We start from the raw sequence: 14,681 nt of genomic DNA on the forward strand, positions 1-14,681 counted from the left end.
GTCACAGGTGGACTGAGCAGTTTTGGACTGCACTTTAAGCAGAGCTGGGACAAGACCCAGGTCCTCCTACAATCGATTTAAGTTGGCTTATTAATAAGAATAGCGGGAATGGTGTCGTGCCTAACTTGCAAAGATTTTAAAAGAAGATCATTGTTTAAGGGGGTAAAGACAAGCATTCTTTGTCTTAACTTCTAAATCATGCTTTTTTTTCCTTTTGAATGTTTTGGTAGATGTTGCTGCTTCCTCTTGGTTTGACTAGCATTTCTCTAATACTTTAAATCTTTGCAAATGGAATTTTAACTTCCTCTTCGTTTTTTAATCTCTAGAGCCTCTATTCATGATCGTTACTAGACAATTTGCAGAGTTTTTTCAGATAGGGACATCAAAGTATAAAAGTCTCCCAAAGGCACACGAAATTAAAAGTTATTAACTACTTAACATTTAAAAACAAACTCCCCCAAACGTGAAAAACCAAGAAATGCCCATGGCTTTCAGATTCCAAGAGCAAGGTTTACAACACTAAACTTCACAAGAATAGGGTGTTAAAAAAATCTCGTTCCTTTGGGATGGGCCACAAACCCTGTGGGAAAATATGACTCAAATGGACTTAGGCTTGAGGTCACAGTGTATAGAACACAATTGTTCTTCCCATCCTGCATGGCTCACCTGCATCAGATTGCTCAACAAGGTACACTCTGAAGATGTCAAAGGACTCCTAAAAGCCCCACCCAAGGTCCCTGTCTGGGCAAATTACTGTGAATAGCATCATCACTGACACTCATATAAGCTGCTTAGGAGAGGAAAACAACTTAATACACTCTTCCGCAAGAGAAACCCAACTCAGATTCACAATTCAACTCAAGCTGGTGTCCATGGTGAGGGATCGGCACAGCAACAGGCTCCCAAAGGGGAAAAGAAGCCACACATTCTTGAATGTAGTTATACTCTGTGCTCTAGGAGGCTGATTGTGAGAGCCATTGGTAAGCAGTACCAGGAGCCTCTTGTTCTTTTCACATAAAACAATAGCCCTGCAGGACAGACATGTCTTGTTTCTGCGTACAACTTGATTCCCAAGCCCTAATCAGTCTTCTGCTAATTCAAAACAGTAGCCTCCTGGGCTGAGCCTCCCCCTATCAGATTGTCCAACCTCAAGTTCACAAAACGTTCCTTCCACAATGAAAGGACAAAGCGGTTGCTGAACACAAAGAAAGCTCCCCATGGTTTAGCTGTTTAATTTTAGTAGGAGTTCAGAAACCTCATTGTAGAAGGACCTGCACTTTGTCTACAGTTAAAACCAGTATCTGGGGAGAAACAAACAAACAAACAAACCCAACCCAGGGTATCAGTGGTTCGCTTTGAAAGGAGGACTGGATGAAAGGCAGGATGGGGGGTGGGGTGGGGCGGGAAATGTCCTATCCTGAGATTTTTATAGAGAACACATTTTCTTTTTTTAATGGAAAAGAAATCTACGATAGGATTCAAGATAAAACCTATTGTAACATCTGTCAGGATTAGAAGTTGTTTCGCAGCATTCCACCATTTAACTTCCTTCACACCTACTAGAAGGCCCCATCTTCTCGGGTCAGAGAATCATTATCTCTAGGTCTTATAAAATGCTTACCAAAATCTGCTAGCTGCTCACCGGAGAGGTTGAGTGTAAAGTGCAGGTTCTCCCAGAGATTCTGGTAACAGATATTAAATACCTTAAGCAAAAATGGTCAAGTTCCAATAGTGGACTTTCAGAAATTATTTGCAGAGAAGCATTTCTTTCCCCCCAACTCCCAGTATGTTTTCTACAGTAAAGACTGCAATTATAGGGGACTCTCAAACTGCGGACCAGTGACCCAGAAAGTCCTACCTGACTCCCCACTTTCCCAGCAGGAAAGAAATTTTCACCTGTATTTTTTCATCTACAAAGCCACGGTGTCAGAAAGTGATAAAACAACTCCAAATATTGAAGCTTACGAGCCAAGCGCCGCACTCGAACCTGGGGATGTGAAGAGCAAAACAAGTCCATCCCCATCTCCAACCAATTTATGTGCTGGGGAGGCCCATGTGTGGGGAATTAAAAGCAGACCGCAATGAGTCACCCAACCTATCCTGGCTGGGTGGGCGGGCCTGTGGGAGGCGGGGGGGTGGGGGGGTGGGTCATGGTTAGGTGGTTCAGAAAGGCTTTCCAGAACAACCTTTCTCAAATGTTAATCCATAACACCTGAGAACCTTACTACAGTACGGACTCTGATTGGGAATGTCTGGGATGGAAGCATAGCTTCAGCATTTATAGGATGCTCCCAGGTGATGCAGATGCCACTGGTCTGTGGAGCACACTGCGCAGCAAGGACCCCCAGGAACTCACACCTGAGCTAAGACAAAGGCTGAGCCTGACTTCACTAGGGAAAGACATCCCAGGCAGAAAAACGTGCAAAGACACAGAAGCTAGAAACATTGTGCTGGATGTGGGAAATAACATTCAACATGCTAAGGAAAATGTTTATGTGAAATATTGTTGAATGTGAATACAGTCAGTAAGAGCTTTACACAAAAAGGGAAATTCTTTTTTTTTGTAATAGTTGCACAGAGGTGGAAAGATTAGAAGCGGCTCCCCTCATGCCCCTCCCTCATCTTTTTCAAACTCTCGCTAATGTGTCTTATGTTGTATTTTTTAAATTTAGCTTTATTAAGATATGATTTATTTTATTTTATTCATTTATTTTTTTAGAGAGAGAGTGTGCACCCGTGCAAGGTGGGGCAGAAAGGAAGAGAAAGAATCTTAAGCAGGCTCCATGCCCAGTGCAGAGCCTGATGCAGGGCTCCTTCTCACAACCCTGAGATCATGACCTGAGCCTAAATCAAGAGTTCAACGCTCAAGCAACTGAGCCACCCAGGCGCCCCTTATGTTGTATTTATTAAAACAACAGCAAAAAGATAAATTAGTTTCTCCTCCATTTGCTGGTGGGGGGAATTCTGTACTGGGGTGTCTTTTGACAAAATGACCACGTAACTTCCTCCAATTTGGGATTATGTGATTGGATGGGAGACAGACCTACTTAGTAACTGATTGCAACAATTACGTAGTGACTCGGTTATGATCACTACATAAAGATGTGTGTTTTTGAAGGAATAATATTTTAGAAAAAGAGGTGAGTAATTAAAAATATCAAAGCATGTTTTTATAATCTATTAGTAAATTTTGCCTAGGAAAAAAATGGAGGAATTATATGGAATTATATGGAATTCTGACAGAAGAAAAAAACACCAAACGTTGTGTCTTTTGACTTCACAGAGTGAAGAGTAGCACCCTGCTGAGGAATTCATTGCTTGGTGTCCCAGAACATGTCACTGTCCCAGGCAAGGGGGAGAACTTTACATTTCTGAGGAGCAGAAGGGAAGGTTGTGGTTGCTCAGGACATAGAGCCATAAGCTGTAAGTCTATAAGATACAGGCTCTATGGTTCCCGGTGCATAAATGGAACTCTTAAAATTAAGATCACCTTTCTTCCAAATTAGGTGTGTTGCAGGAAAATACACATATAATATTGAGTCCACTCCCAGCCCTAACTGAAAACCATTAAACAAATCTTATGACTGTGTGACTATACATAATACAGTCCTCATAAAGACTCACACGTTATCTGAGTTTTACAAGAATCCTATGAGACAATGCCAGACTCCACTGTCTCTATTTGACAGATGAGAGAACTTAATTTGAGGCATGTTGATTAAAGATGTTGGGTAACATCTCCAAAGACACCCAGTCAGTTAGCAGCAGAACTAGTTTTAGGCATCAGGTTTTTCTGATGTCCTTGCTCCAGTTCCAGACTTTTTTTTCTGTGATACAACACTAACTTTTTTTTTTTTTTTTAAGATTTATGTGTTTATTTTAGGGGGGAGGGGCAGAGAGAGAGGGAGAGAGAGTCTTAAGCAGACACTGCGCTAAGTGAGGGGCCTTTCTCAGGGCTCCATCTCACAACCTTGAGATCACGACCCGGAGATTACGACCCGAGATCACGACCTGAGCTGAAACCAAGAGTCGGTTTGCTTAACTGAGTGCCAGCCCAGTGCCCCACAAGACTGTAACTTCTAAAAAACAGGTGGGCAGGCATAAAGAAGTGAGGATTTCAAAATCAAAAGGAATTAAAATCTATGGAAACTTTTCTATGACTTTTTAAAACTCAGAATTTCACAAGAGCAGTTTGGAATTTGCCATAGGCTCAAACTACATGCCCTCTGTTCAGTTTTAAAGGAACCTAGATACAAATAGGTACAGGTGTGGTGTTGGCATGTAAATATTCTTATGAAACTTACAATACACCAAATGAAGAAACACAAGAGATTTACTGGTGATTTGAGGGCCAGGAAGTATGTGCCACCTAATTTATGGGTTATTAATGAAGGACAAACCAGAATGTTATTTATAATAGGCTGTCCAGTTAGTCCCTATTAGTCTTTTTCAAAATTACATTTGTCTTATCTTATTAAATATGTTCATTATAAAACAATATTAGAATTTGTCATTTAGGATCCTCATAAGAAGAAAATAGAAATAGTTGCATATCAAAGATATTTGATCAAAAGAAATGATTTCTTCTTAGGTGTTAAAGAGAGTCTTGTTAAGAATTATTTCAACATGGTATTAAACCAAAAGGTCAATTTATGTGTGAACATGTCAATCCTCTGCTTCAGGGTTTCTCCAACTTCCCTGTGCATGTGAATCACCTACAAATGTTGTTGAAGTGAGGACTAATCCAGAGGGTCTGGGGTGGAGTCTGAATTCTGCATTTTAAGATGTTCCTAGGGGATGCTGAGCTGCAGGTTCCGGAAGCTCACATGACTAGACTAGCGAGGCATCACTGCAATCCCTTGCGAATGAACTTCCTTGGAATCACTCGAGATCATGGGACTTTGATTAGCAATGTCATGTGGACGTGGCTGATGCTTTCTCAAGTACTCCACTTGCTAATAATTTACCCATTGATGTATCTATTCTATTAGAAGGTCTGTGAAAGAATAGGAAGTACCTTACAATATCTTACAAAATAAGATTGCTAATTTTCTAGCTCTGGGTTTACTTTTCATGTCCTCCTCTTAATTAGGTAAGTTGTGCAGAAAACTTCAGATAATGGCTTGATTTTTTCTTTAGTGGGTGAAGGCAGCTCAGACATTCTACTTTATTATCTTGGACATATAGTCTCAGATCAGATACTTTACAGACCGGGAAAGCGAGGCATTTTGAGATTTATTTTGGGATAAAAGTAGGGTTGCAAATTAAGCAAAAACAAAAAAGAGAAAAGAAAAATAAAACCAAACTTCAAACAACCAAAATGATGAGACACCCAGTTAAGTTTTAATGTTAAATAAAAGATTCATTTTTTTAGTATGAGTGTACTCCCATGTAATACATATATGTAATATATACTTATACTAAAAAAATCATTGTTGATCTAAAATTCAGATTTCACTGGTCATCCTATATTTCACCTCGCAAGCCGAGGTAAACGCACACCCTTCCAGATCCTAACTAACGCTGAAGGGCAGAGAGAACAGACGCTGACGTGGAGAATGAACAGACCCACTAACAGGGTTGTTTAAACATTCCAACTGCACAGAGAACGGCTTTCTGGATTTGCCAATAACACATACAGCACGCGGTTATTACTGCTGTTGATGTGTGGAAACTCCTTTTAGAAGATTTGTGCCCAGAAGACCACACTTAAGAAAAAAAATTATGGTAGAAGTCAAGCCGGAAGTGAAACTAACAGAAGTCTTCAATCAACAGTTTCCTTTGGGCGGGGCGGGGTGGGGGCGGGGGGAGAGGAAGGACCAGTGGGAACAAAGCAGGAAAGTTTTCCGTCTAGCTCCCTCTTTCTCTTTTCCACTTTGTAAGACTGAAGAAGATCAGTGGGAAAATGGAGATAGTGGTTTCTTGGTTAGAATCAAGAAAGGTGCTTCTTAATAGATCCAGTTTTGACGAGCTGATTGGATTGAAGATCATCTTCGAAAGAAGGAAGGAAAGTGTAAGGTGGTTGCAGGCACGCTCTCACCTCTTGCTTATCAGTTGTTGACAACAGCCTTTACTTAAAGAGGGTAATCTGGTCCTCTGGTTTTGCTTTTATGTATGACATTGAATAAAAACATTCAGATACTTTAGCAAAACTAAAAGAAACTGCCTCATTTTCCACCTGCCTTTTCTGGCTTATTTTCCCTTCTCTTACTAACTCCAAATACTAATAGTCATTCTTGCCATGTTGTTTATAATTAATTCTAAGTTAATACCAAGGATGACCCGTTAGCAAAATGCTTGAGTGTTCTGCCCCTGTTTAAGCAATTAAAAATTATGAATTTCTTCCACTGGTAAAAATGTAGTAAAATCCAATTAGTTTAAGAAGGTTGTTAATTTAGGAACTTTTTAAAATTCAAGTTATTTTAATTCCAGTTAGTTATGGGGAGAGTGGGTGGCTCAGTTAGTCGACCATCTGACTCTTGATTTCTGCTCAGATCACAATCTCACAGTCATGACATCGAACCCTGGGGCTCAGCCCTGAGTGTGGAGCCTGCTTAGGATTCTCTCTCTCCCTCTCCTCCTGCCCTTTTCCACCCCCAAACTCCCCCCTCAAATGCTCGCTCTCTCTCAAATCAATCAATCAAAAAATTCATTCCAGTTAGTTAACATACAGCATTATAATACTTTCAGGTGTACAATATAGTGATTCAACACTTCTATACATCACCCTGTGCTCATCGCAATGAGTACTTGCCTTAATCCCCATCATATATTTAATCCATTCCTCTACCCACCTCCCCTCTGGTAACCATTAGATTATTCTCTATAATAGTCTGTTTCTTGGTTTGTCCCTCTCTCTCTTATTTTTTTCCCCTTTGCTTGTTTGTCCTGTTTCTTAAATTTCCATATGAGTGAAGTCATATGGTATTTGTCTTCCTCTGACTTATTCTGCTTAGCATTATACTTTCTAGAGCCATCCATGTCACTGCAAATGACAAGATTTCATTCTTTTTCACAACTGAATAGTACTTCTGTGTGTGTGTGTGTGTGTGTGTATGGGTGTGTACCACATCTTCTTTATCCATTCATCAATCCATGGACACTTGGGCTGTTTCCATATCTTAACCATTATAAATAATGCTGCCATAAACATAGGGGTGCACATATCCCTTTGAATTAGTGTTCTTAGATTCTTCAGGTAAATACTCAGTAGTGTGATTGCTGGATCATAAGGTAGTTCTATTTTTAACTTTTTGAGGACCCTCCATACTGTTTAATTTTGGAACTACTTTGGAGAGAGATATACGTTATATATATATATATATATATGGCACAAGCTATATTAAATGAAATGTAATTAATAAAATATGAAATCTAATTTATGGTAAGGGAGGAAAGTTACTTTTCACTTGAACTGGTTCTACAGTCTGTCTTCAGTTGTCTCCCTTCATCCTTCTTCCCCATTACTCCATCAGGAGCAAGAGGGGGTTAAGTCACCTTGGTAGTTAGATATCTACATGCCATTGCTACCAATGGTCCCAGGATGGGGTTAGATACCCTTATATATATATTTTTGGTTTTGTTTTTAGAAATTATTTAGCTGATCTCAGGTACCTCAAACTTTACATTATTTATAATGCATTGTTTGATCTAGTGAAAAAGGAACCCCAACCACCATTTTTGGTTTCTAAATTGTAGGTGTACTGATTTTGGAAGGGATGAAGAGGACCAGTTATATATAATCCTTAAAATTGCTCTATTAATCTAAGTGAAACTCATTTGCAGTCGGTGGCATTAACAAGTCATCGAAAAGAGGAAATTCTCTTAACTTAAGGAAACTTTATGAGGCCACACTTAAAAAGGTAAGACAAGTTCCTATCAATGTAGTTATTGTTCTTTCAAATATTCTTTCTAGAATCTTAATAGTAATCTGTCCAGCCTTGGGCAGAAGGCAAATAATTTGAATTTCTGGATCATAATCTGATCTGTTTTTGAATCTGGAAATTGCAGACTAAATTGTCCATGGCATATTGCCAGCCTCTAGTCATGTAAATGACTATATGAAAATCTGCTTATTATTTAATGAGCACTCCCTTTATTAAGTAGTGAGCAATTGATATTAAATGTATACTTTAGAAGAGTAGTGCTATTTTCAAAAACAGCAAGTTTCCACATCATGTTTTAAGTGTATAAAGTGACAGTCAATGGAAAATCTCAAATCTGGGGCGCCTGGGTGGCTCAGTCGGTTAAGCAGCTGCCTTTGGCTCAGGTCATGGTCCCAGGGGGCCAGGGATGGAGCCCCCTCCCTCCAGCTCCCTGCTCAGCAGGGAGTCTGCTTCCCCCTCTCCCTCTGACCCTCGTGCTTGCTTGTGCTCTCGCCCTGTTGCTCTCAAATAAATCATCTTAAAAAAAAATCTCAAATCTGAATAAATCCTCAAATTACATATTCATATACTAAATCAAATAAGCAACAACCAACAACAACAACAAACCTGCCCTCACAGGTTAGGAAAGAGAAAGAGGAAGTTCCTACTGCTAAAGAGTTAAGGCAAGTGTCCCTCTGGGCTTGCTGACAAGGCTGTGTTTTCGCATTTTCTGGGGCACTGGAAACAGTGACATAGCTCCACGTAAGTTAGCACTGCATTGTTTGGGCCTGTTAAGGTTCAGAAGTTTTACAGTTTACCGTATCACAAAAATTCATGTATTATTTAGAAAAGTACTGCTTTTGCAAAGTACATACACACCAAAGGGAATTATTAAACTAAACTATCTTGAGCAATTAGTTTACCTATGTTTGGAAACAAATTATTTTCCCTTTTCTTAAGGGAAAAAAACAAAAAAAGACGAGGGCTGTAAGTGAGCAAATTCTCATTTATAACTGAAGTATATTGAATGGGAACAAATCAAGGGTGTGCAAACATTGTAAGTAAATATTTTAGGCTTTGTGTAGCACACAAGTAGCCATAGACAAGAGGCAAGTAAATAAGTATGGGTGCAGTGCAATTACATCATTGTGAACGCTGCAGTTGGCATTTTGTACAATTTCTAAGGATCCCAAAATATTGTTCTTCTTTGGATATGTTTTCCACCATTAAAAAAAGACAAAAACCAGTTTTGGTTCACAGGACAGACAGCAACAGACAGTGGGCCATAGTTTGCTGATCTCCAAAACAGATGGAGCCATGGGCTCCAACTCAACACAAGCCTAGTGTCAGTAGTCATTTTTGAACTATGTAGATGATGAGATTTGCTGGGAGGAAATTGACCAATAGTCATATTCTAGAACTCTGGTGTAACAAATCACAATTTTGAAGACTCCTCTTGAAATTTAGGGTTGCAAATTTGGAGCAAAAAAATTTGTGCGATGAATAGATTTGAAATACCAGAGCCAGATTTTCCTGATTCAGGAGAATAAATTCACTTTAAGTGTTTAAGAGGGTTGCAGGTAAATATATAAGAGTGTAGGATTTTATTCTCTGTGGTCTTCAGTGGTGAAGGCTGCAAAGAATGCTCTGTGGATGGAATGTGAGGTGAGGGAGACCCCAAAGCAGAAACTGAAGGACTATTTAGTAAAGATGCTGTACAGGGCACTTACGTTTTTGCTGGATGGTGGGATGAACCTGTGAGGGCTCTTCAAACAAGAGAGTTTATGCTTCTATGAGTTGGGCAAAGATTCTGAGACTTCCTACTTTGGTTATCTGGATAAGAAGCTAATGATGGCTAGATTCTTGGATGCTGGCCAAGTCCAAAGGTTGATTAACTTTGTGAGAGCATGATGTATGTAAATAGTTTCTCCTATTTTAAGGAGGGAGCAGAGAATTAGAACGGAACTTGTCTAGCCAAAACCTCCAAGCAAGATTATATCCAACCCTATTCAAGAAATACCTGCATGACATAATAGACACTGGACAAGGAGTCAGCACCCCAGGTTTCTCGCCACTTTGAAGTGTCATTTAATTTTTGGACTTGTGCTTTTTGGCACATGGTAATTCTATCCACCTAGTTCTGTTTGGGCCCTGATATGTTAATAAGACCAAAGGGCGGGGGTCTCCTTGGTGGTGTAGTCATTTAAGATTCCAGCTCTTGGTTTCAGTTCAGGTCATGATCTCAGGGTCGTGAGATCGAGATGGAGCTCCACCTCGAGGTCTGCACTCAGCACAGAGTCTCAGATTCTCTCTCCCTCTCCCTCTGCTCCTCCCACTCATGCTCTCTCAAATAAATAAATAAATCTTAAAAAAAAAAAGACCAAAGGGCTGTATAAATTTAAGGTTAAAAAAAACCCGGATGATTCTCATCTGTTCTCAAAAACTTAAAAGAGTTTCTAAAATCAAGATGACACGCCTTCTCTCTACCTTACTCCTCTTCGCCTACTTATAAATACTACAAAACTAGGTTTACACCATCCTCTGATGAACAGTTTCTGATTAATCTGGATTAGACCCAGTCTTCTAGACTACATTTCAGCCGTCAATAACTTACACCTTCCAAAAAAGGGATGGGAATTTCAGAAGTGCATCCCCAGTGCCTCTTTGAAGCTACCCAGAACTGAGAATGGGTTCATTTACATCATTTTGGCCTTTGGAAATTCTTATTAACATTTATTTTTGGTGGCATCTGTCAAAGACCACAACCAACTTCTCATTTTTAAATATGCTGGCTACTTAAATATACTTGTGTTATTTTTAATGAAGGCCAATGACAACAAAAGCTGTTTAACTATTAACGTGTTATTTGTCCTGTGCTCTGAAATAACTCTCCTAGCTTCATGAATTCCTTCAGGCATCCATATAGGCGGATATTTGTTTTTTTTTTCATAATAATTGGCAGAGAACAAATTTGTGAAGTGAATCTTCGATCCATGAGAGTGTAGTTATGTATAACAATTACTAGTTAAATTGATTTAACTGAATTATTTTATGCTAAAAACAATGCCAAACTGTTATATGTAAAACTGTAAATGAACAATGAGCTACCGTTTTATAGCACTTAAGAACTGAACCAGACCTTCGGCTCCTCCATATTCAGAATGTCTGTCTTGGAAAATAACAAAACTGAATGTACTCAGGGTGCTTTGCTTACCAATGTTCTCCCCACCTTTTCATAATGTTCAGTATAAACAAGTAGCATCCACACCATGAAAGGTCTTATGCTCTGTGCTATGGGAGCTGCAGACACAAAGGAGAGAAGACCAAGCAGGGTACACAGGGGCTATGAGAGATTCAAACAAAGTTCTATAGCTGACCATATTGAAGGCTTGCTGTGTGCCAGGCACTGCTGTTCCCTCTTAAAGAAACCGAATGGGGAAGGAAGCATGCAGGCAATGGTAGAGAGAGTCGTGGTAATATAAAGAATACTGAAGAGAGGAGAGGTATAAAAATTGAAGTTAATAGTAATAAAAATAAGAAAAGTTTATTTAATAATCTGTATTCATTTTAAAACAGGTTCTCTTATTAGGGTCATGTATACCTTAGGAAATGTTTTTTAAAGCAAGAAATTGTGGGTTAGTAGCAAACAAAATTGCTTGCAAAATGTTAGGTATAACCATTTCTATTTAAATGGATCCTTTAATCTACTACTGACTGTGTAATCAAGCAGTATTTGACTTTTCTGTATTCAAAATTTATGTACTACAAATTCATCCTCTCTACTTCACATAATTGAAATAACCCAAACCAGTCTGCAGCACTCTCCAGCTGTTTTTTTTTTCTTTTTAATATGCCTCCTACCAAGGAAATTACACGATGTCTAGCTGGCTTTGTGTTTCCCCTTCTAACAGGAGAGAGCATTATAATGCAGCTGGTAGAATAGTGTGCTGGAAAGGGGATCGGCTTCTACAAGCAAACATATCCTGATCAGATATTCAAATATGCTTTCAAAGGAGTGGAAAAGTGCGCGTCAATAAGCTACTGGATGTAATTACTTCCTATTCCCGGGGCTCCGCCTTGGAGTGCAGCCTGCTGACTCACCAGGCTGCTCCCAGTTAGTTTCTGCTGGGTTTCCCCACTGCCTGTGCACGTGAGTCATCATGGGAATGAAAGTTTCTACCCATCTCCTTAACAACCGTGCAGAAACCATGCATGACAGAGAACTTCGATCTCTCCAATAAGAACCGGACCTAAGGCAAGAGAGGGTGAAAGATGATGTGGCAGGTGTCACCGCCAGCCAAGCTGCCGCATGACAATCCCCCGCCCTAGGGCGTCAGCAACACTCCAGTTTCAGTGTCTTTTTCCCTACCCGCCCAAGTAGTTAAACTGGCATCTTGTCTAGCATCTCTTGCAGCTGCTGGCCACTGAACTTTTTTTTTTCTTTTTTTCTTTTTTCTTTTTCTTTCTTCTTCTTCTTCTTCTTTTTTTTTTTTTGCGTCAGCGGTGCTCAAATTTTGCTGCACAACAAAATTACCTGCAGATTCATAAAACAAATGACAAACCCGATGCTTGGCTCTCATCTCCAAACAGTTGGATTCAAATGAGTTGGGATGACATGTGGACATCAGGATTTTCCAAAGCTCCCCAGGTAATTCTAATAGGCAGCAAAGTTTGGGAAGGTTCGTATTGGAGAAGCGTCTACTCTTCCCATGCAAGCGAAACCTACCAGTTACGCCTAACTAATGACTACCTGGTGGCCTCCCAACCTGTCTTGGAGATCTACCGACACATGGCCCCTGATAACTTAGTTTGGCAGCCACAAAGAAGGGTAGCGAAGCAAAGCAAGGGGACATTTTTAGAAGGGACACTGTCTAGACAAGGACCATCTCCCCTCTTAGCTTACTAAAAACAGCTAAGTTTAGTGCTCAAGAGAAGCATCTCAGACGTTGCTATTCTCTCTGTTACCTTTTGATCTCTGTTCTGTTTCATTCCACAGAGTCTTGATCGGCAAAGCTGCAAGCCTCGGGTCCTCTCAGATTAGAAGCAGGTGCTGCGTCAAAGCACAGTCAAGATGCGACTGCACGCTTCACCTCTGCTGGGACCGAACCGCCGCCTCGCAGCGCGGCCCCAGGGTAGATACTATGCTAATCAAGAAAGTTCTTCCGTCTCCTCGCGGGAGGGCGGGTGCAGGTTTGAACACTTAACCCTTGATTTTACGTGACTGCATTATAGTTTGTTTAGTGACCTCCTTTTACTTAGCGGGTCTGGCCCACGTTCCACGATTTTGGAAGAGGGGACGTGAGCAAGTGATGGAGAAACCCGTAGGGAGGGGACAGCAGTGTTGGCTGGTGCCGAGGTGAAGGGACGGCTAATGTTCGGAATATTAATTAATCCACGCGCTACTGACCCGGCGAAGACTAGCAGAAGGGGACTGGGGGTTAAGACAAAGGCTCCTCCTGATCAAATGGCTACAGCGCCCCTTCCTCCGAGGTGATAGCTCTGCCTTCTGCGCTGGGCGGCACTTGGCACGGGACTCGCAGAGTGACTCAAGGGGTGACCAAATCCACTCGCCCTTTCGGGATTTGAAAGTCTGCATTACGGAGCACTCCAGATTTAGGGGGGAAGGTCTTTCTGTGCCCACCCCTCCGTCCAGCCCTTTGTGGGATTTCTGGGCTTTGGCGCAGCCCTTCTAAGGGTGGACTGAAGAATTTCCTACGGAAGCAGAGTGGGGAGTCACTGAGTAGCCCTCGCCCTGCGCCCAGGGAGCTCTCTGCAGAAGAGCCCCTTGGGTTCAGAATCACAACCCGCTCTTTTTTCCCCAGACCTGGCTCCCAGGTCCCGGGAGTCAGGAGCACCAGCGGGAGCCGGAGTCGGAATGGGGAGCAGTGGGCTTCGTCTCCGCCGGAGGGCGAGCACCCGGGGGGTCCAGGCTTTGATCCCCTGACGGCAAGCGCCAGCGCGCAGCACTTCCTGGTCTGCCCGAAGCGCGCGGCCGCTGCCAGAGCCCTCGGTTCTCAGTCCCAGCGCCCCAACTCCCGCGCCTCCAGGTCTGCGCGCGTCGGGCGCGCACCCCCAAACCCCCTCTGCACCAGCGCCCAGTGTCCCCGTCCTGGAGAGCCCTGGCCCTCACCCCAGAGCTAGTCCACTTTGCTTCTGCCAGCGTGGCAGTCCGACTCCCTCCCCTCTCCCCCCGTGCGCAGCGCTGGGGCTACTAAGGAGAGGTGCGGCCCGCGGGAATGCGGCGGGTGCGGAGCCCGGAGCCGCGGCGCCGACCCCTGCACAACTTCTTGCCGGGCACGGAGGCCCGGGGTCCCGCCGGCTCCGCGACCCGCACACTGCAGCCCCCCAGCTGCGGGAGGAGGCGCGGCCAGTGCTCGGCCTGGGAGGGACTGCGCCAGGGCGGGAGGTGTCGGGGTGCGCCAGGGCGGTACCGCTTTAAATGCACTTGACTCACCTGCTCCGGCGCTGTCGCCTCCTTCCTCTACTGACAGCTGGGGGCTTTGTTTTCTCCACCCACCCGGCCGGCTGCGCTCCGCCCCCACTGCCACACGTGACTCGCCGTCTGCCACCAACGCGGCTCCGCTAGTCCACCCGGGAGAGCGGGGCCAGCACCACCCTTTCCCCAGGGTGCGGAGGGCAGGTGGAGACCCCAGCCCAGGACACGTCCGGGCTGGTCCGAGGTGACCTGTTGGCGGGATGGTCGGAAGGTGGCACGTGGGTTAGGGCCCTTGGAAGCCAGAGTGAGTTGGTGACATGGAATAAAGTGCCAGCCAAAAGGAGCTGGGCTGTTGGGCCCCACCCAAGAGAGAGGAGGCC

General features: G+C 42.8%; 1 protein-coding gene across 2 annotated transcripts in view; it reads right to left on the reverse strand.

Annotated features, from left to right (window-relative positions):
- The window catches only part of MAPRE2 (microtubule associated protein RP/EB family member 2), a 159,467-nt gene extending 145,084 nt beyond the window's left edge, over positions 1 to 14,383 (reverse strand). The window contains exon 1 of one of the 2 annotated variants that reach the window (XM_028098137.2): positions 14,320 to 14,383. Coding sequence is in view for 1 of the 2 variants with exons in the window: in XM_028098136.2 (XP_027953937.1) it covers positions 12,831 to 12,854 (24 nt within the window). In the remaining variant the exon portion in view is untranslated. Of the gene's footprint in view, positions 1 to 12,830; positions 12,988 to 14,319 lie in introns of those variants that run through there. The other variant, XM_028098136.2, reaches the window with a different exon arrangement.
- Positions 14,384 to 14,681: the final 298 nt, after the last annotated feature.

This window comes from Eumetopias jubatus, unplaced genomic scaffold (genome assembly GCF_037043125.1).
Source record: "Eumetopias jubatus isolate StellerSeaLion01/CBP00866 unplaced genomic scaffold, mEumJub1_p1.0 scaffold_16, whole genome shotgun sequence".
NCBI classification, from domain to species: Eukaryota; Metazoa; Chordata; class Mammalia; order Carnivora; family Otariidae; genus Eumetopias; species Eumetopias jubatus.